General features: G+C 51.2%; 1 protein-coding gene across 3 annotated transcripts; it reads right to left on the bottom strand.

Moving 5' to 3' along the window:
* Positions 1-11,653: 11,653 nt before the first annotated feature.
* ACP5 (acid phosphatase 5, tartrate resistant) lies at positions 11,654-15,955 on the bottom strand. 3 transcript variants are annotated; one of them, XM_023188712.2, is made up of 7 exons: positions 15,763-15,954; positions 15,505-15,576; positions 14,559-14,645; positions 14,037-14,297; positions 13,692-13,819; positions 13,218-13,563; positions 11,654-12,241 (listed from the first exon to the last, which is right to left on the bottom strand). In XM_023188712.2, the coding sequence occupies exons 4-7, from the start codon at positions 14,295-14,297 to the stop codon at positions 11,999-12,001; spliced, it is 978 nt and encodes a 325-aa protein (XP_023044480.1). In that variant the 5' UTR covers positions 14,559-14,645; positions 15,505-15,576; positions 15,763-15,954; the 3' UTR covers positions 11,654-11,998. The 3 variants fall into 3 exon arrangements, with proteins under 3 accessions (XP_023044480.1, XP_023044481.1, XP_023044482.1); XM_023188713.2 differs by lacking the exon at positions 15,505-15,576 and having other exon boundaries at positions 15,763-15,955; XM_023188714.1 differs by lacking the exons at positions 15,505-15,576; positions 15,763-15,954 and adding an exon at positions 15,034-15,219.
* Between the last annotated feature and the right edge of the window lie 2,764 nt (positions 15,956-18,719).

The raw sequence follows: 18,719 nt of genomic DNA, 5'->3' as shown, positions 1-18,719 counted from the left end.
GCAGGAAAAGCACTCTGACCTCCCTCTTTTCTCTGGCAAAGGAGATAAACCCCCCCATATGGAAGATGCCCTCCTCATCTGAAAGTAAAATTCTTTTTTTTTTTTTTTTTTTTTTTTTTTAAGACAGGGTCTCATCCTGTTGCAGGCTGGAGTGAAGTGGTGTGATCTCGGCTCACTGCAGCCTCCACCTCCAAGTCTTTTGTTGTCGTTGTTGTTGTTGTTGTTGTTGTTGAGACAGAGTCGTAGCCCAGGCTAGAGTGTAGTGACCCGATCTTAGCTCACTGCAAGCTCTGCCTCCCGGGCTCACACCATTTTCCTGCCTCAGCCTCCGGAGTAGCTGAGACCACAGGTGCCCGCCACCACGCCCGGTTAAATTTTTGTTTTTTTTTTTTTTTTTTTTTTTTTTAGTAGAGACGGGGTTTCACTGTGTTAGCCAGGATGGTCTCAATCTCCTGACCATGTGATCCGCCCACGTTGGCCTCCCAGAGTGCTGGGATTATAGGCGTAAGCCACTACGCCCAGCTCCACCTCCTAGTCTCAAGCAATCCTCTCACCTCATCCCCAAAATAGCTGGGATCACAGGCGCACACCACCATGCCCAGCTAATTTTTTGTAGTTTTGGTAGACACAGGGTTTCACTAAGTTGCCCAGGCTGGTCTCCAACTCCTGAGCTCAAGTGATCCGCCTGCCTCTGCCTCCCAAAGTGCTGGGATTACAGGCCTGAGCCACCGTGCGCAGCCCTAGAGCATAAAATTCTTATCACCAGAAGACAGGGAGTCAAAGCCGAGGAAAAAATGTACAAACAAACCTTGTTAAACAAACCCTTATTTTTCCAGTTATTTTTCCACCATTAACTGCCGTAGCCCAAACCCCTTTGTCTTGTCACATTTTCATAATTTACTACCCTTTTAAAACTTTATTTATAATATTTATTTATAATCTTAAAATTTATTTATGTATTTATTTAGAGATGGGGTCTTACTCTGCTGCCCAGGCTGGAGTACAGTGGCACAATCATAGCTGACTGCAGCCTCAAACTCCTGGGCTCAAGCGAGCCTCCCACGTCAGCCTCCTGAGTACCTGGGACTACAAATGCATGCCATCCAGCTAATCTTATTTTTTGTTGTTTTAGAGACGGGGTCTCCCTGTGTTGTCCAGGCTGTTCTCAAACTCCTGGGCCCAAGCAATCCTCCCACCTTGGCCTCCCAAAATGTTGGGATTACTAGTGTAAGCCACCACACCCATCTGTAATTTACTACTCTTTTTTTTTCTGAGATGGAGTCTGGCTCTGTTGCCCAGGCTAGAGTCCAGTGGTGCGATCTCAGCTCACTGCAATCTTCGCCTCCCAGGTTCAAGTGATTCTCCTGCCTCAGCCTCCCGAGTAGCTGGAATTACAGGTATGTACCACCATGCCCGACTAATTTTTGTATTTTTAGTAGAGACAGGCTTTCTCCATGTTGATCAGGCTGGTCTCAAGCTCCTGACCTCAGGTGATCTGCCCGCCTTGGCCTCCCAAAGTATTGGGATTACAGGCGTGAGCCACCGCGCTCATCCACAATTTTCTTTTTTTTTTTTTTTTTTTTTTTTTGAGACGGAGTCTCGCTCTGTCGCCCAGGCTGGAGTGCAGTGGCCGGATCTCAGCTCACTGCAAGCTCCGCCTCCCGGGTTCCCGCCATTCTCCTGCCTCAGCCTCCCGAGTAGCTGAGACTACAGACGCCCACCAAATCGCCCGGCTAGTTTTTTTTTTGTATTTTTTAGTAGAGACGGGGTTTCACCGTGTTCGCCAGGATGGTCTCGATCTCCTGACCTCGTGATCCACCCGTCTTGGCCTCCCAAAGTGCTGGGATTACAGGCTTGAGCCACCGCGCCCGGCTCATCCACAATTTTCTACTGTTTGTCCAATACAGTAAATAAGTGTTTGACTCTAACTGCCTCTTTGGGTCTTCAATTCCTTTTCAGGGCTCCCGTGTACCCTAGAACTTATGTTAAATACATTTCTGTGCTTTTCTCCTATTAATTGATCAAACGTTAGTTTAATTCTTAGGCCCAGCCAGAGATCTAAGAGGGTAAGGGAGAAATCTTGCCTTCCCTCCACAGGTCTTTGTGTGGATGTTCATTTTCATCTTTCCCTGTGATTGCTTGCTTGCTTGATTGATTTTGAGACAGGGTCTCACTCTGTGTGCAGTGTACAGTGGCATGATCAAGACTCACTGCAGCCTTGACCTCCCAGGTTCAAGTGATCCTCAGCCCCTGCCCCACCCTTTCAACCCCACCCTCTCAACCCCTGAGTATCTGGAACTACAGATAAGCACCTCCATTCCTTTTTACTTTTTTTTTTTGAGACAGAGTTTCGCTCTTGTTGCCCAGGCTGGAGTGCAATGGTGCTATCTCGGCTCACAGCAACTGTGCCTCCCGGGTTCAAGCCATTCTCCTGCCTCAGCCTCTGGAGTAGCTGGGACTACAGGCGCCTGCCACCACACCTGGCTAATTTTGTATTTTTAGTAGAGACGGGGTTTCTCCATGTTGGTCAGGCCGGTCTCGAACTCCGGACCTCAGGTGATCCACCCGCCTCAGCCTCCCAAAGTGCTGGGATTACAGGTGTGAGCCACCGTGCCTGGCTAATTTTGCTTTTTTTGGGAGGGGTAGAGATGGGGTTTACTATGTTGCTCAGGCTGGTCTTGAACTCCTAGGCTCAAGCAATCCGCCCACCTTGGCCTCCCAGAGTGCTAGAATTACAGGCATGAGCCACCACATCCTACCTCCCTGAAATATATGATTCCTTCAGACTTTCTTTTTGTGTATGGTCTAAGGTAGGGTTCAGGTTTTGTCTCATTCCAGTGCAAACTGACAAGGCAAATAACACCTCCTTTCCCATGAAGTTGCCATGCCACCTTGAACCTATATTATGTTCTTATATAAATCTTCCTGAATTTGTTGTTGGATTCCCTCTTGGTATTTTCCTGAGTCAATGCTGTATTGTTTATGTATTTGTTTCTACTTTCTCTCTCGATATTTTCCTGAGCCAATGTCTTTTTTGTTTGTTTGTTTGTTTGTTTTTTGCTTTTTTGTTTTAGAGACAGGATCTCACTCCGTCATCCAGGCTCAGGCTGGAATGCCGTGGTGTGAGCATTGCTCACTGTAGCCTCCAGCTCCTGGGCTCGAGGGATCTTCCCACCTCAGCCTCCTGAATAGCTGGAACTACAGGCGTACACCTCCACGCCTGGTTAATTTAAGTATTTTTTAAGAGTTAGGGCCTTGCTGTGTTGCCCAGGCTGGTCTTGAATTCCTGGCCTCAAGTGATCCTCACATCTCAGCCTTCCAAAGAGCTGGAATTACAGGTATAAGCCACCACACCTTACCCTGAGTCAATGTCAATGTCTTTTTTTTTTTTTTTTTTTGAGACAATGTCTTGCTCTGTCACCCAAGCTGGAGTGCAGTGGTGCAATCTCAGCTCACTACAGCCTCTGCCTCCAGGGTTTAGGTGATGCTTCTCGTGCCTCAGCAGCCTTCCGAGTAGCTGGGATTACAGGCACCGACCACCACACCTGGCTAATTTTTGTATTTTTAGTAGAGACGGGGTTTTGCTACATTGGCCAGGCTGGTCTCGAACTCCTGACCCCAGGTGATCCACCCGCCTCAGCCTCCCAAAGTCCTGGGATTGCAGGCGTGAGCCACCACATCTGACCCTGAGCCAGTGTCTTACTGTTTTGATGACAGTATGTTTTGCTGTTTGGTAAGGCAGGTATCTCACCTTCTTATTCATGATTCTTGGCCTGAGATGCTGTTTAGGAAGTGCACATGGCCTCAGTGTCAAGTGATAGACAGCCTACTGGCTGCATGAGAATCCCAGCCTCTAGTTTGACAAGTGGAGTGGCAAGATGATAGTATCTGTGACAGCTGAAATCAGGAGTGGTTGGTTGCTCAGGAGGTTTGAGAAGAGATGAAACCCTGCCACTAGCCTGAGGGACTCTCCTGTCTTGTTTCTTGCAGGTTAAAAGGCATCTTTCCAAAAATGGCTGAACCTGGTGTGGTGGCTATGCCTGTAATCCCAGCATTTTGGGAGACCAAAGTGAGAGGATCACTTGAGGCCAGGAGTTCAAGACCAGTTTGGGCAACCTAGGGAGACTCCATCTCTTTTTTTTTTTTTTGAGATGGAGTCTTGCCCTGTCGCCCAGGCTGGAGTGCAGTGGTATAATCTCGGCTCACTGCAAGCTCTGCCTCCTGGGTTCACGCCATTCTCCTGCCTCAGCCTCCTGAGTAGCTGAGACTATAGGCACCTGCCACCACGTCCAGCTACATTTTTTTTTTTTTTTTTTTTGTATTTTTAGTAGAGACGGGATTTCACTGTGTTAGCCAGGATGGTCTCGATCTCCCGACCTCGTGATCCGCCCACCTCAGCCTCCCAAACTACTGGGATTATAGATGTGAGCCACCGCACCGGGCCCGGGCTGGAGTGCAGTGGCCAGATCTCAGCTCACTGCAAGCTCTGTTTCCCGGGTTTACACCATTCTCCCGCCTCAGCCTCCCGAGTAGCTGGGACTACAGGCGCCTGCCACCTCGCCCGGCTAGTTTTTTGTATGTTTTTTTAGTAGAGACAGGATTTCACCATGTTAGCCAGGATGGTCTCGATCTCCTGACTTCGTGATCTGCCCGTCTTGGCCTCCCAAAGTGCTGGGATTACGGATTACAGGCTTGAGCCACCGCGCCTGGCTTTTTTTTTTTTTTTTTATGGAGACAGAATCTCAGTCCATTCCCCAGACTGGAGTGCAGTCATATGATCTCGACTTACTGCAACTTCCACCTCCCAGGTTCAAGCAGTTCTCCCACCTTAGGCTCCCGAGTATCTAGGGTTACAGGTGCACACCGCAGTGCCTGGCTAAGTTTTGTATTTTTTGGTAGAGGAGGGTTTTCACCATGTTGACCAGGCTAGTCTCGAACTCCTGACTTCAGGTGATCCGCCCACCTTGGCCTCCCAAAATGCTGGGATTACAAGCATGATACACCATGCCTGGCCCCCATTTCTTAAAATAAATAAATTAGGCTGGGTGCAGTGGTTCATGGCTGCAATCCCGCACTTTGGGAAGCAAGGCGGGCAGATTGCTTGAGCCCAGGAGTTTAAGGCCAACGTGGACAAAGTGATACAACCCTGTCTCTACAAAAAATACAAAAATTGGCTGGGCACACTGGCTCACATCTACTAAAAAACACTTCTGATCCTGGCCCATGAGGCAGGTGCCAGAATCATCCTTGTTTCTCAGAGGATATTACAGAAGCTCAGACAGGTTTTTGTGGGTTGTTTTTTTTTTTTTTTTTTGTACAATATTTATCTTAGATCGGACGGATTAACCACTGTGATCAAGGTCATTTCTAGGAAGTAGCAGTCCCTCAATCTTAACCACAACAGTCTAGGGAGGTCACAGCCACCCTGCCTCTTCTCACTGACTCAGAGGCACCAGGCAGGCAGGAGTCTGAATCAGAGGTCACCATCAGAGCCCAAAGACCCCGTTCCCACGGCCCAGAGCACAGAAAGAAGAAGTGACACATCCAATGTCACACAAAGACTGAGTGGCAGGGGAGGGGGCATTGTAACTCAGGCTCCCTCCTCTACATCAGCCAGATACTTATACCGAGCACCAAGGACCAAAGCTCTGTGCCAGGCAACTGGGAACCCAAGGACACTGGGAGGAATAAATCAGGGTGGGCGCTGGCCCTCAGGCGGCTTCTATCTTGCTGAGGAGACAACACCAGTCAGCACTCAGCCATCTTAATTAATTATTTTTATTTTATTGTATTTTATTTTTTTCTTTTCTCTTTTTTTCTTTTTCTTTTCTTTCGAGACAGGGTCTCACTCTGTTGCCCAGGCTGTCAGGCTGGAGTACAGTTGTGCTGTCACAGCTCACTGCAACTTCCATCTCCTGGGCTCAAGCAATCCTCCCACGTAAGCACCCTGCACAGCTGGGACTATAGGCACACACCACCACACTCGGCTAATTGTCTTTTTTCTTTTCTTTTTTAGATGGTGTCTTTCTCTGTCACCCAGGCTGGAGTGCAGTGGTACGACCTCAGCCCACTGCAACCTCCACCTTCTTGGTTCAAGCCGTTGCCCTGTGTCAGCCTCCTGAGTAGCTGGAATTACAGGTGCCCACCACCATGCTGGCTAATTTTTGTATTTTTAGTGGAGACAGCATTTTGCCATGTTGACCAGGCTGGTCTCGAACTCCTGATCTCAAGTGATCTGCCCGCCTCAGCCTCCCAAAGTGTTGGGATTATGGGTGTGAGCCACCACACCTGGCCAGGATTGCATTCTGGAAGGATAACTGCTTAATTATAACAGTGGGCCAGACATGCTGGCTCACACCTGTAATCCTGCATTTTGGGAGGCTAAGGAAGAAGGATCCCGTGAGGTCAGGAGTTTGAGACCAGCCTGGGCAACATAGCAAGATCCTGTCTCTACAGAACACACACACACACACAAAATTAGCTGAGAGTGGTAGAATGAAGCCGTGGTCCCAGCCACTCAGGAGGCATAGGCAAGAGGATAGCTTGAGTCCAGGAGGTGGAGACTGCAGTGAGCTACGATTGCACCATTGCACCTCAGGCTGGGCAACAGAGTGAGACACTGTTTCAAAAAAAACCAAAATATTGTAACAGTAACACATATACCTTCTAACAAATTCAACAATATTGACATCTATAAAGTAGCAAATGATACCAAGATACACACACACACACACATACACAAAATAACAAATGAGCCAGGTGCAGTGACTCATGCCTATAATCTCAGCACTCTGGGAGGCCGAGGCAGGTGGATCACCTGAGGTCGGGAGTTCAAGATTAGCCTGACCAACATGGAGAAACCCTGTCTCTACTAAAAAATACAAAATTAGGTGTGGTGGCACACACCTGTAATCCCAGCTACTCAGGAGGCTGAGGCAGGAAAATTGCTTGAATCCGGGAGGCAGAGGTTGCTGTGAGCCGAGATTGCACCACTGCACTCCAGCCTGGATAACAAGGGCGAAACTCTGTCTCAAAAAAAAAAGAAAAAAAAAGTAAAATAACAAATGAAAGGTGACAATGTCACCAAGTGCCTCTCCCCAGAAGTAACGTCAGTTACTTTTTTTTTTTTTTTTTTGAGACAGAGTCTCCCAAACTGGAGTGCAGTGGCATGATCACAGCTCACTGCAGCATCCCCTTCCCAGACTAGAACGATTCTTCTGCCTCAACCTCCCAAGTAGCTGGGATTATAGGCGTGTATCACCAGGCCTGACTAATTCTTTTGTATTTTTTAGTAGAGGTGGGTTTTTGCCATTTGGCCAGGCCGGTCTTGAACTCCTGTCCTCAAGTGATCTGCCTGCCCCCACCTCCTAAAGTGCTGGGATTATAGGTGTGAGCCACCGTGCTCAGCCCTGTTACATTTTATCCAGGTTCATTTCACTCCGCTAGGCAAGCAGCTGGAGCCAAATAATTGGGTCCCTGCCATGTAGCAGTTGCAAGTGGCGGTTGAGGGTGGGCCAAAGGAAGTGTTCCTGTGCCTTGCCTAGTGCTGGTGACTTGGGTTGCCTCGGGGTGGGTATTACCTAACTCTCCCTCAGAGGGGAACTGTGTTCCCCTGCAGCTGTCACATCAGCTCTAGCACTCCACTTTCAGTGTTTATGAAAGAAACAGACCCTGAGATAATTTTTTTTTTTTTTTTTTTTTTTTTTTCTGAAACAGAGTCTCACTCTGTTTCCCAGGCTGGAGTGCAGTGGTGTGATCTCGGCTCACTGCAACCTCCGCCTCCTGGGTTCAAGTGATTATCCTGCCTCAGCCTCCTGAGTAGCTGGGATTACAGGCACATGCTACCACACCCAGCTAATTTTTTTGTATTTTTAGTAGAGATGGGGTTTCACCATGTTGGCCAGGCTGGTCTCCAACTCCTGACCTCAGGTGATCTGTCTCCCAAAGTGCTGGGATTACAGGTGTGACCCACTGGGCCTGGCCCTGAGATAATTCTGCTTCTAGAAGTTTTCTTACACATTACTTTTACAGCATTGGTCCAGGGACCACCACTGCAGCCTAGTTGGTAAGAGGGAAATAATTGTTATTTAATCTATTTATTTAGAGACAGAGTCTTGCTCTGTTGCTCAGTCTGGAGTGCAGTGGCACGATATCAGCTCACTGCCAACCTCCACCTCCTGGATTCAAGCAATTCTCCTGTCTCAGCCTCCCAAGTAGCTGGGACTACAAGCACACGCCACCATGCCCAGCTAATTTTTGTATTTTTAGTAGAGTTGGGGTTTCACTATATTGGTCAGGCTGGTCTCAAACTCCTGACCTCAGTTGATCCACCTGCCTCACCCTCTCAAAGTGTTGGGATTACAGGCGTGAGCCACCGTGCCCGGCCTAGAAGGAAAGATGTAAAAAGACCACAGCTGGGCGCCATGACTCATGCTTGTAATCCCAGCACTTTGGGAGGCCGAAGTGGGTGGATCACGAGGTCAGGAGTTCAAGACCAGCCTGGCCAAGATGGTGAAATTGCATCTCTACTAAAAATACAAAAATTAGCCAGGTGTGGTGGTGGGCTCCTGTAATCCCAGCTACTTGGGAGGCTGAGGCAGAGAATTGCTTGAACCCAGGAGGTGGAGGTTGCAGTGAGCCAAGATCTCGCCACTGCACTCCAGCTTGGGGGACAGAGCGAGACTCCGTCTCAAAAAAAAAAAAAAAGACCTCAACGAGACTGAGCACTTTGGCTCACGCCTGCAATCCCAGCACTTTGGGAGGTTGAGGCAGGAGGATCAGTTGGCCCTGGAAATTTGAGGCTGCAGTGAGCTATGATCCCACCATTGCACTGTAGTCTGAGTGACAGAGCAAGATTCTGTCTCTCAAAACAACCCCCAAAACCAATAAAATCCTGCAAGGGGCACTAGCAAGGAGCCAGTGACATAAGGCAGAAGCTTCGTGGCTGTCAAAAAGAAGGGCGATCTTGTTCCTTTTTCCTGGGAATCCGGCAAACATGTCTGCCACATAGGTAATGCATGGGCAAGGTCATTTGTTATGGCATTGAGGACTGCAAAATTGTTGGAAGTGTTACAAGAAAGGGGTTTCGATCTAGACCCCAAGAGAGCGTTCTTGGATCTTACGCAAAAAAGAATTCAGGACTGGGTGTGGTGGCTCAAGCCTCTAATCCCAGCACTTTGGGAGGTCAAGACAGGTGAATCACCTGAAGTCAAGAGTTCGAGACCACCCTGGCCAACATGGTGCAACCCTGTCTCTACTAAAAATACAAAATTAGCCAGGCATGGTGGTGGGGGCCTGTAATCCCAGCTACTTGGGAGGCTGAGGCAGGAGAATTGCTTAATCAGTTGAACCCAGGAGGTGGAGGTTGCAGTGAGCTGAGATTGCGCCCCTATACTCCAGCCTGGGTAACGGAGTGAGACTCCATCTCGAAAAAGAAAAAGGAAAAAAAAAAAAAAGGTGGAGTCCAGTAACAGGAACGCATGCAGAACTATGTGTATATTGTGTTGCTTTTAGTGTAAAAAATGGGAACGTGTTTGCAGTGGCATGCACCTGTAATCTCATCTACTTGGGAGGATGATGTGGGAGGATCACTTGAGCCCAGGAGCTCAAGACCGGCCTGGGCAACATAGCAAAACTCTGTCTCTGAAAAACAGTCTGGAAGCAATAGCTCATGCCTATAATCCGAACACTTTGGGAGGCTGAGGCAGGAGGATTGCTTGAGCCCAGGAATGCAAGACTGGTTTGGGCAACAGAACAAGACTCCCATCTCTACAAAAAAAAATTTTTAAATTAGTTAGGAGTGGTGGTGCGTGCCTGTAGTCCTAGCTACTTGAGAGGCTAGGGCAGGAGGATTGCTTGAGCCCAGGAGTTTGAGGCTGCAGGGAGCTATGATTACACCACTGCACTCCAGCCTGGACAATATAGCAAGACTCCATCTCAAAAAAAAAGAAAGAAAATAATAAAGGGAATGTTATGATTTTGGAGGCGTAGACTATATAGAGAAAGAAAATGATGAATATTAGTTGCCCATGGAGAGGAGGAAGACTTGCTTTATGTTGTACCCTTTTTTCTGCTTGAATTTTATTTAACCCCTCTCCGTAAAGAAATAAAATAATAGGCTGGGCGTGGTGGCTCATGCCTGTAATCCCAGCACTTTGGGAGGCCAAAGCAGGTGGGTCACGAGGTCAGGAGATTGAGAACATCCTGGCCAACATGGTGAAACCCCATCTCTACTAAAAATACAAAAAATTAGCCAGGCGTGGTAGCAGGGGCCTGTAGTCCCAGCTACTTGGGAGGCTGAGGCAGGAGAATGGCTTGAACCCAGGAGGCGGAGCTTGCAGTAAGCCAAGACCACGCCACTGCCCTCCAGCCTGGGTGACAGAGCAAGACTCCGTGGGCGTGGTGGGGCGTGCCTGTAATCCCAGCTACTCGGGAGGCTGAGGCAGGAGAATCGCTTGAACCCGGGAGTCAGAGGTTGCAGTGAGCTGAGATCGTGCCACTGTGCTCCAGCCTGGTGACAGAGTATAAGACTCCATCTCAAAAAAAAAAGAAAGAAAATAATAAAGGGAATGTTATGATTTTGGAGGCGTAGACTATATAGAGAAAGAAAATGATGAATATTAGTTGCCCATGGAGAGGAGGAAGACTTGCTTTATGTTGTACCCTTTTTTCTGCTTGAATTTTATTTAATTAATTAATTTATTTTTTTGAGACAGAGTCTCGCTCTATCGCCCAGGCTGGAATACAGTGGCACAATCTCAGCTCACTGCAACCTCTGCCCTCACCCCCCCATCCCCCTCACCCCCAAACCCCCGGGGCTCCAGCGATTCTCTTGCCTCAGCTTCCCAAGTCCCTGGGATTACAGACATGTGTCACCACACCTAGATAAGTTTTGTATTTTTAGTAGAGATGGGGTTTCACCATGTTGGCCAGGCTGGTCTCGAACTTCTGACCTCAAGTGATCCACCCACCTAGGCCTTGCAAAGTGCTGGTATTACAGGCGAGAGACATCGTGCCTGGCCCATTTTTTAAATTAATTAATTAATTAATTTATTTATTTATTGAGACAGATTCTTGCTCCATCACCCAGGCTGGAGTGCAATGGCATAATCTCAGCTCACTGCAACCTCTGCCTACTGAGTTCAAGCAGTTCTTCTGCCTCAGCCTCCTGAGTAGCTAGGACCATAGGTGCCTGCCACCACAACTGGTCAATTTTTTTTTTTTTTTTTTTTTTAGACAGAGTTTCACTCTTGTTGCCCAGGCTGGAGTGCAGTGGCGCAATCTTGACTCACTGCAACCTCCACCTCCCAGATGCAAGTGATTCTCCTGCCTCAGCCTCCCAAGTAGCTGGGACTACAGGCACATGCCAGCAAGCCTGACTAAGTTTTTGTATTTTTAGTAGAGATGGGGTTTCACTATGCTGGCCAGGCTGATCTCAAACTCCTGACCTCAAATAATCCACCTGCTTTGGTCTCCCAAAGTGCTGGGATTACAGATGTGAACCCCCGAGGCTGGCCTCTGCTTGGATTTTAAAATCACATCCACGGATAAGGCAACTTGGTTATGGATGGGGTAAGAGATGGAGGCAAGGAACAGCAGCTCAGGGGAGCCCAGCCACCCTAACCAGGAGAATATAACACGCCAGTGGCACTGGTTCAGCCTTGGCAACTATTCTTTTATTGAACATCAGTGACAGAAAAATGCTTGATTTAGGAGGAAGCTTTCCTTTACTCCCCCACTGCACCCCGGAACTCAGCAAAGGTGAGCCAGCCACAGAGCGTAACGCTGTGGCTGGGACACGTGTCCATGTCTGTTTCACATACGTGGGTATCTGTGCCACAAGGGTCACGTGGCACCACAGTTCACCAGCTGTGCTTCCCCTTCCTGCCCTGCTGCAGCGCCACAGGTTGGAGAAAAAGCCTGCCTGTGAGTAGGGTCCCGGCAGGGCCCACCCACCAACAGTGGGGATTGGGCCTCAGAGCTGGGCAGTCATGGGAGTTCAGGGCCTGGCTCGCCTCGGTAGGCTGGTCTTAAAGAGGGACTTGCCCGAGGCTTCGATGTAAGTGACAGTCATCTCTTTGGAGCTGATCTCCACATAGGCAAAGCCACCCAGTGAGTCTTCAGCCCCATAGTGGAAGCGCAGATAGCCGTTGGGGACCTTGCGCTGGTGCCGCTTCGAGGGGTCCATGAAATTCCCAGCCCCACTCAGCACATAGCCCACGCCGTTCTCATCTTGCAGGTACTGAGGATGGAGGACAAGGGGTCAGTGGAGACCCAGCTTTGAGCCGGGGCCTGCCTAAGGTCCAGGGCTCAATTTGACCCTAACCACAGAGTCACCTTGAAGTATGTAACCCCTCCTGGCTTCAATTTCCCAACTGTTAGGAGTGTATTAATCCTGTTTCATAGGTAGAGCAATTAGTAAGAAATTGGTGACCAGGTGTGGAGGCTCATGCCTGTGAACCCAGCACTTTGGGAGGCTGAGGCGGGTGGATTGCTTGAGCCCAGGAATTTGAGACCAGCCTGGGCAACATAGTGAAACCTTGCCTCTACAAAAAAATTCACAAGGACCGGCCGCGGTGGCTCACACCTATAATCCCAGCACTTTGGGAGGCCAAGGCGGGCAGATCACTCGAAGTCAGGAGTTCGAGACCAGCCTGGCCAACATGGTGAAACCCCATCTCTACTAAAATATAAAAATTAGCAGGGTGTGGTGGCGCATGCTTGTAATCCCAGCTACTCGGGAGACAGACAAGAGAATCACTTGAACCCAGGAGGCGGAGGTTGCAGTGAGTTGAGATCGTGCCACTGCACTCCCTCTCAAGAAAAACAAAAAAAAGCCAAAATTAGCTGCGCGCGGTGGCACACGCCTGCAGTGTCAGCTACTCTGGAGGCTGAGGTGTGAGGATCACCTGAGCCCGGGAGATTGAAGCTGCAGAAAGCCCTGATTGCCCTGATTGCACCACTGCACTCCAGCCTGGGTGAAAAACAGTGAGACCTTGTCTCAAAAAAAAGAAAGAGAAAGAAAGAAATTGGCAAGTCAAAGATATTATTCTGGCTTTGGAGTGTTTTCCTGGTTAGACAGCAAGATTTGAGGGACAGTCTAGACATTCTGAAGGCCACAGGAGCCCCTCAAACAGCGGGAGGACCCCAGCCATGTGGACATCAGCTGGGATGGGGGCCCCCTCACCCAGCTCCCACCCTGCCCACGGGACCCTCACCTGCAGATTGTGATCGTGGCCGCACAGGTAGGCGGTGACCCTGTATGTGGCCAGCAGTGGCCGTAGCTGCTTGACCAGGCAGTGGGTAGGCCCGTGCTCGGCTATGGACCACACAGGGTAATGGCCGGCCACCAGCAGGTAGTCCTCCCTGGCCGCCGCCAGCTGTTTCTTGAGCCAGGACAGCTGTGTGCGGGCCAGCTTCACGTCTCGGGGCCTCTCAGGCTGCTGACTGAGGAAGTCATCTGAGTTGCCACATAGTGTCACTGTGTCCAGCATAAAAATGGCCACAGACACATTGGTCCGTGGGATCTTGAAGCGCAGGCGGTAGAAAGGGCTGGGGAAGTTCCTGCGGAGGGGATAGAGGTCGTGGGTTCACATCTTGGGCGCAGAAGTCCCAGGGGCAGCTCAAGCCACAGGGCCCCTGTGTCCCCGCTGTGTGAGGATCTGGGGGAGGCAGGGCTGAGGGTGGCTCACCAGCGCTTGGAGATCTTAGAGTAGGCAATCTGGGCAGAGACGTTGCCGAGGTGGTCGTGGTTTCCAGCCAGCACGTACCAGGGCACGTTGCGAAGGGAGCGGTCAGAGAATACGTCCTCAAAGGTCTCCTGTAGCAAACAGGGCAGGCCCCTTCCCTGGGGTCATTGGCTACCCTGATCCTTCTACCAAGTCAGGGGCCAGGGGTAAGGGAGACATGGAATGTTCCCGGCGCCCAAAGGTGCCCCATCACCTTCCCTCTGCCCTCTCCAAAGGAAGGTCACTAGGTAAGGTGGCTTCTCCCCACTGTCCGCCCCCACCTCCTGCCCCACTCTGTTGGGCACAGACCTGGAACCTCTTGTCATTGACGCCTTGTACACCAGTGAAGTAAAAATTGTCCCCTAGAGACAGGATGAAGTCTGCACCCAGGATCTGCACGGTCCGAGCGATCTCCTTGGCATTGGCCATTTCCCGGGCCGTGTGGAATGGGGCATTGGGGACCCCTCCCCAGTCGCCCACGGCTACAAAGCGCAGGGCAGGGGTGGCACCATCAGCCAGGGAGGGTAGCAACAAGGCTTGCAGGAAGAGCAGCGCCGTGCACATGTCCATCTGGGAGAAGAGAGACAAGCATAGGTGGCCCGGGCTGTGACAAGGGCAGGGAGGCCTTCAGACCCCCGCCTGCCCTGAGATAGAGGGAGACCGCTTGCTGCAGGCTGCCCCTGCGGGAACCCCTTGGTGCCCTAGTTCTCAGGACACGGCTGCACAAGCTGGCTTACGGTAGGGGGGGTGATCTGTGAGAGGGCGAGCTGCACCAAGATGGCCTCGCAGGCCCATTTCACCCTCCTTCCACCTAGCCTGCCCAGCACTCACCCTGGGGGGGAGACAGGCCAGTCACTGGAGGCTCTGAGAGGCTGGTGGGCTCCAGGGCAGAACTGCTGGTCCCTGAGCCTTTATTCCCTGGGGAGGAAGTGGATCATTAGTGAGGATGATGCAGTTTCTCCGAGGGCTGTCCCGGGAGCCCTCCCCTTGGGTCATGTGAGCCCTGGACTTCCCTGGAGCAGGACACGGGATTGGGGTGGGGGTGGGAGGATCTGGGCACACGTGTGCAGCAGCCTCGGCCCACACAGCCTCCGGGTCGACCTGCAGGGGCCTGTCTGTGCTGTGGGCTTGACATGTTGGGTATCTCTGTGTGTCTGTGTATCTGAGTGTCACTATGTGTGTGTTCGCTTGAGAGGCTGTGGCTGCGATTACCCAAGACACATCTGCACCTTCTTTCTCTGAGTAAGGGCTCGCCTGTGTATGTCTGGGTGTGTCTTGCTTCCTGCGTGCAGCTGAGCATACCTACCTGGGCCTTGGCTCTGTACCTGACCGGGTTGCTGCAAACGTGTACACTGAGCCTGTGTGGCCTGTCTGCGATGCACGCCTGTGTTCTCACGTGGCACGGGGTGGGAATCCCTATGTGTGTGCCTGGGTTGCGTCTCTAGGGTGAGTTGCGTGTCTGGTGTGGGATGTGTGTTTGACATCTGAGTGCGGCACTCTGTGTGTGTCCCTGTCCTCCCCCTGCCCCCTCTCCACCCCACAGATAAACACCAACAGGCCTCCCTTTTCCAGGAAGTCCTGCCCACACCCTCCCCTCCCCCTAGACACCCATTCCTGCAGGAGGAACCAGGCAGGAGGCAGCTAGCTGGTGACAGCGCGCGTGACTGCAGACCTCTGACCCTCATGGTCTAGGCAGCTGTCTGCAGGCCCTCCACGGGACCGCAGCCTCTGAGAGCAGGAGGCCCTGCACCTGCGGCCGGTCAGACCTGCTCCTCACCTCCCTGCCTGCCTCCTCCGTGCTGGGCGCCACCGAGACACGTCTGCGAACGTTCACGAGTTCCTTCAGTCCCTGCGAGGGCGGACCCGAGAGAGAGCCCTCATTCAACGCCGAGGCCACTGGCTCAGAGATCTCCCCGGGTCACCCTGCGAAGTATTTGTTCCCCCCTATCCCCAGCCTTGCAGCAGCGACCAAGGGGAAGGAAGTGGGTGATGAGGGCAGGCGGAGACCCCTCCCACGGGGCTGCGCATATCTCACCTGCCGTCGGCGGAGCGGGCGCTGCGGCGGGTGCCCAGCTGCAGATCCGCAGGCGATCGCATTCCTGGGCGGCCCCAGCTTTAAGCAGGTAGCGGCCGATTCGTCCTGCTCGAGGCTCGGGGCTGGCCCAGGTAAGCCCCGGCGGGGAGGGCGGGCGCCTTGGCCTTCCCGCCCCGGAACCCCGCACCGCCCAGAGCCGTCACGCCTCATTGCTGTGGGCTCCGCATCTGTAAAATGGGCCGATGAACCCCGGAGGTCGGCTCAGACCCACAGACTGCAGCTGCAGCTGGGCCAGAAGGGGTGACCAGGGGAGCTGATTTCATCCTTTTCCTCCCTCCATGCCAACCAGGAGCCTTCGTCTGCCTGGGACCCTTTGGGGGTACCCATGGGCCCACAACCCCAGGGCCACAGCACTGGGTGGGGTTTCAGCCAGCCCTGGGGCCAAGCTCTTGTAAGGTCTGTTATCATCTTCAGCCTCAGTCTCCTGGTTATTTATTTATTTATTTATTTTTGAGACAGAGTCTTGCTCTGTCGCCCAGGCTGGAGTGTAGTGGGCTATCTCAGCTCACTGCAAGCTCCGCCTCCCTGGTTCACGCCATTCTCCTGCCTCAGCCTCCTGAATAACTGGAACTACAGGCGCCCGCCACCATGCCCTGCTAATTTTTTGTATTTTTAGTAGAGACGGGGTTTCACCATGTTAGCCAGGATGGTCTCGATCTGCTCACCTTGTGATCCGCCTGCCTTGGCCTCCCTAAGTGCTGGGATTACAGGCTTGGGCCACCGCGCCCAGCCTTTTTTTTTTTTGAGACAGTTTTGTTCTTGTTGCCCAGGCTGGAGTGCAGTGGCGCAATCTCCGCTCACCACAACCTCTGCCTCCCAGGTACAAGCGATTCTCCTGCCTCAGCCTCTCAAGTAGCTGTGATTACAACCTTGCGCCACCATACCCAGCTAATTTTGTATTTTTAGTAGAGACAGGGTTTCTCCATGTTGGCCAGGCTGGTTTCCAACTCCTGACCTCAGGTGATCTGCCCACTTCAGCCCCCCAAAGTGCTGGGATTACAGGCATGAGCCACTGTATCCAGCTGGTCTCCTGTTTTTTAAAAAAGTTATTATTTAGCTGGGTGCGGTGGCTCACGCCTGTAATCCCAGCACTTTGGGAGGCCGAGGTGAGCAGATCACCTGAGGTCAAGTGTTCCAGACTAGCCTGGGCAACATGACGAAACCTCGTCTCTACTAAAAAGACAAAAATTAGCCGGAGGTGCTCGCTTGAACCCAGGAGACAGAGGTTGCGGTGAACTGAGATTGTGCTACTGCACTCCAACCCAGGAAGAGGAAGGAGGTTGCACTGAGCCGAGATCATGCCACTCCAGCCCGGGCGACAGAACAAGACCCTGTCCCCAAAAAACAGAAAGAAAAAAAAAAAGAAATCTGAAGCAATTATGACCAAATGTTAACATCTGTTTCTTCACGTGGTGGGTACAGGCATGCTTTGGAAGCTTCTGTGCTTCCTGTATTTTGAGATCACACAAAATTATGTTTCTTATCTTATTGTGCTACATGATCTTTGTAGAAAAGTTGGTAAATTCTGGAATGCACAAAGAAAAAGATTATAATAGGCCGGGCGCGGTGGCTCACGCCTGTAATCCCAGCACTTTGGGAGGCCAAGACGGGCGGATCACGAGGTCAGGAGATCGAGACCATCCTGGCTAACACGGTGAAACCCCATCTCTACTAAAAATACAAAAAATTAGCTGGGTGTGGTGGCGGGCGCCTGTAGTCCCAGCTACTTGGGAGACTGAGGCAGGAGAATGACATGAATCCGGGAAGCGGAGCTTGCAGTGAGCCGAGATGGCTCCACTGTGCTGCAGCCTGGGCGACAGAGCGAGACTCTGTCTTAAAAAAAAAAAAAAGAAAGAAAACGATTATAGTAGCCAGAAATACCCCTGCCCAGAGAGACAGTAGCCATTAGTTTTTCTCTGCCTATGTTTGTCTTCAGAAAAATGGGATACTATTGGCACTATTTTATAACTTTTTAATTTGTATTAGCACTTTCTATATTTTTTAAATTGATAAAGCTGGCCAAACGTGGTGGCTCAGGCCTGTAAACCCAGCCAATATGGGAGGATCGCTTGAGCCCAGGAGTCAGGACCAGCCTGGGCAACATGGCGAGACCACATCACTACAAAAAACATAACAAAATTAGCCAGGCATGGTGGTGCACACCTGTGATTCCAGCTACTCAGGAAGCTGAGATGGAGGATTGCTTGAGCCTGGGAGTGTGAGGCTGCAATGAGCTATGATTGCACCACTGGCCTTCAGCCTGGGCAACACAGCTAGACTCTTGTCTCAGAGAGAGAGAGAGCACATAATGAAAAAAATAACCCTGCCGGGGACGGTGGCTCAAGTCTGTAATCCCAGCACTTTGGGAGGCCAAGACGGGCGGATCACGAGGTCAGGAGATCGAGACCATCCTGGCTAACACGGTGAAACCCCGTCTCTACTAAAAATACAAAAAACTAGCCGGGCAAGGTGGCGGGCGCCTGTAGTCCCAGCTACTCCGGAGACTGAGGCAGGAGAATGGTGTAAATCCGGGAGGCGGAGCTTGCAGTGACCTGAGATCTGGCCACTGCACTCCAGCCCGGGCGACAGAGCAAGACTCCGTCACAAAAAAAAAAAAAGAAAGAAAAAGAAAAAAATAAACCTGATCTTGTATAGAGCATGTAATAAAACCTGCGGGTTCTTGGCCATCTCTCTCTGGTCTCCTACAGGGTTCTGAATAAGCTCTTCTCTATTCACCCAGGAGAACTCTCTTCTGCTGATTTTCTGTGGGGCTAGATCAGGATGTGACTCAAAATCTCCCTCCACCTCCACCCTTGCCTATTTTCCCAACATCAGTGTCAATCTCAGATGTCAACAACCCCACGAGTGAGTTCCTCCTTTTGCCAATACATCCAGGT

The sequence above is a fragment of the Piliocolobus tephrosceles genome, chromosome 21 (genome assembly GCF_002776525.5).
Source record: "Piliocolobus tephrosceles isolate RC106 chromosome 21, ASM277652v3, whole genome shotgun sequence".
Lineage (NCBI taxonomy): Eukaryota > Metazoa > Chordata > Mammalia > Primates > Cercopithecidae > Piliocolobus > Piliocolobus tephrosceles.
This window is presented reverse-complemented; position numbering and strand designations above follow the sequence as displayed.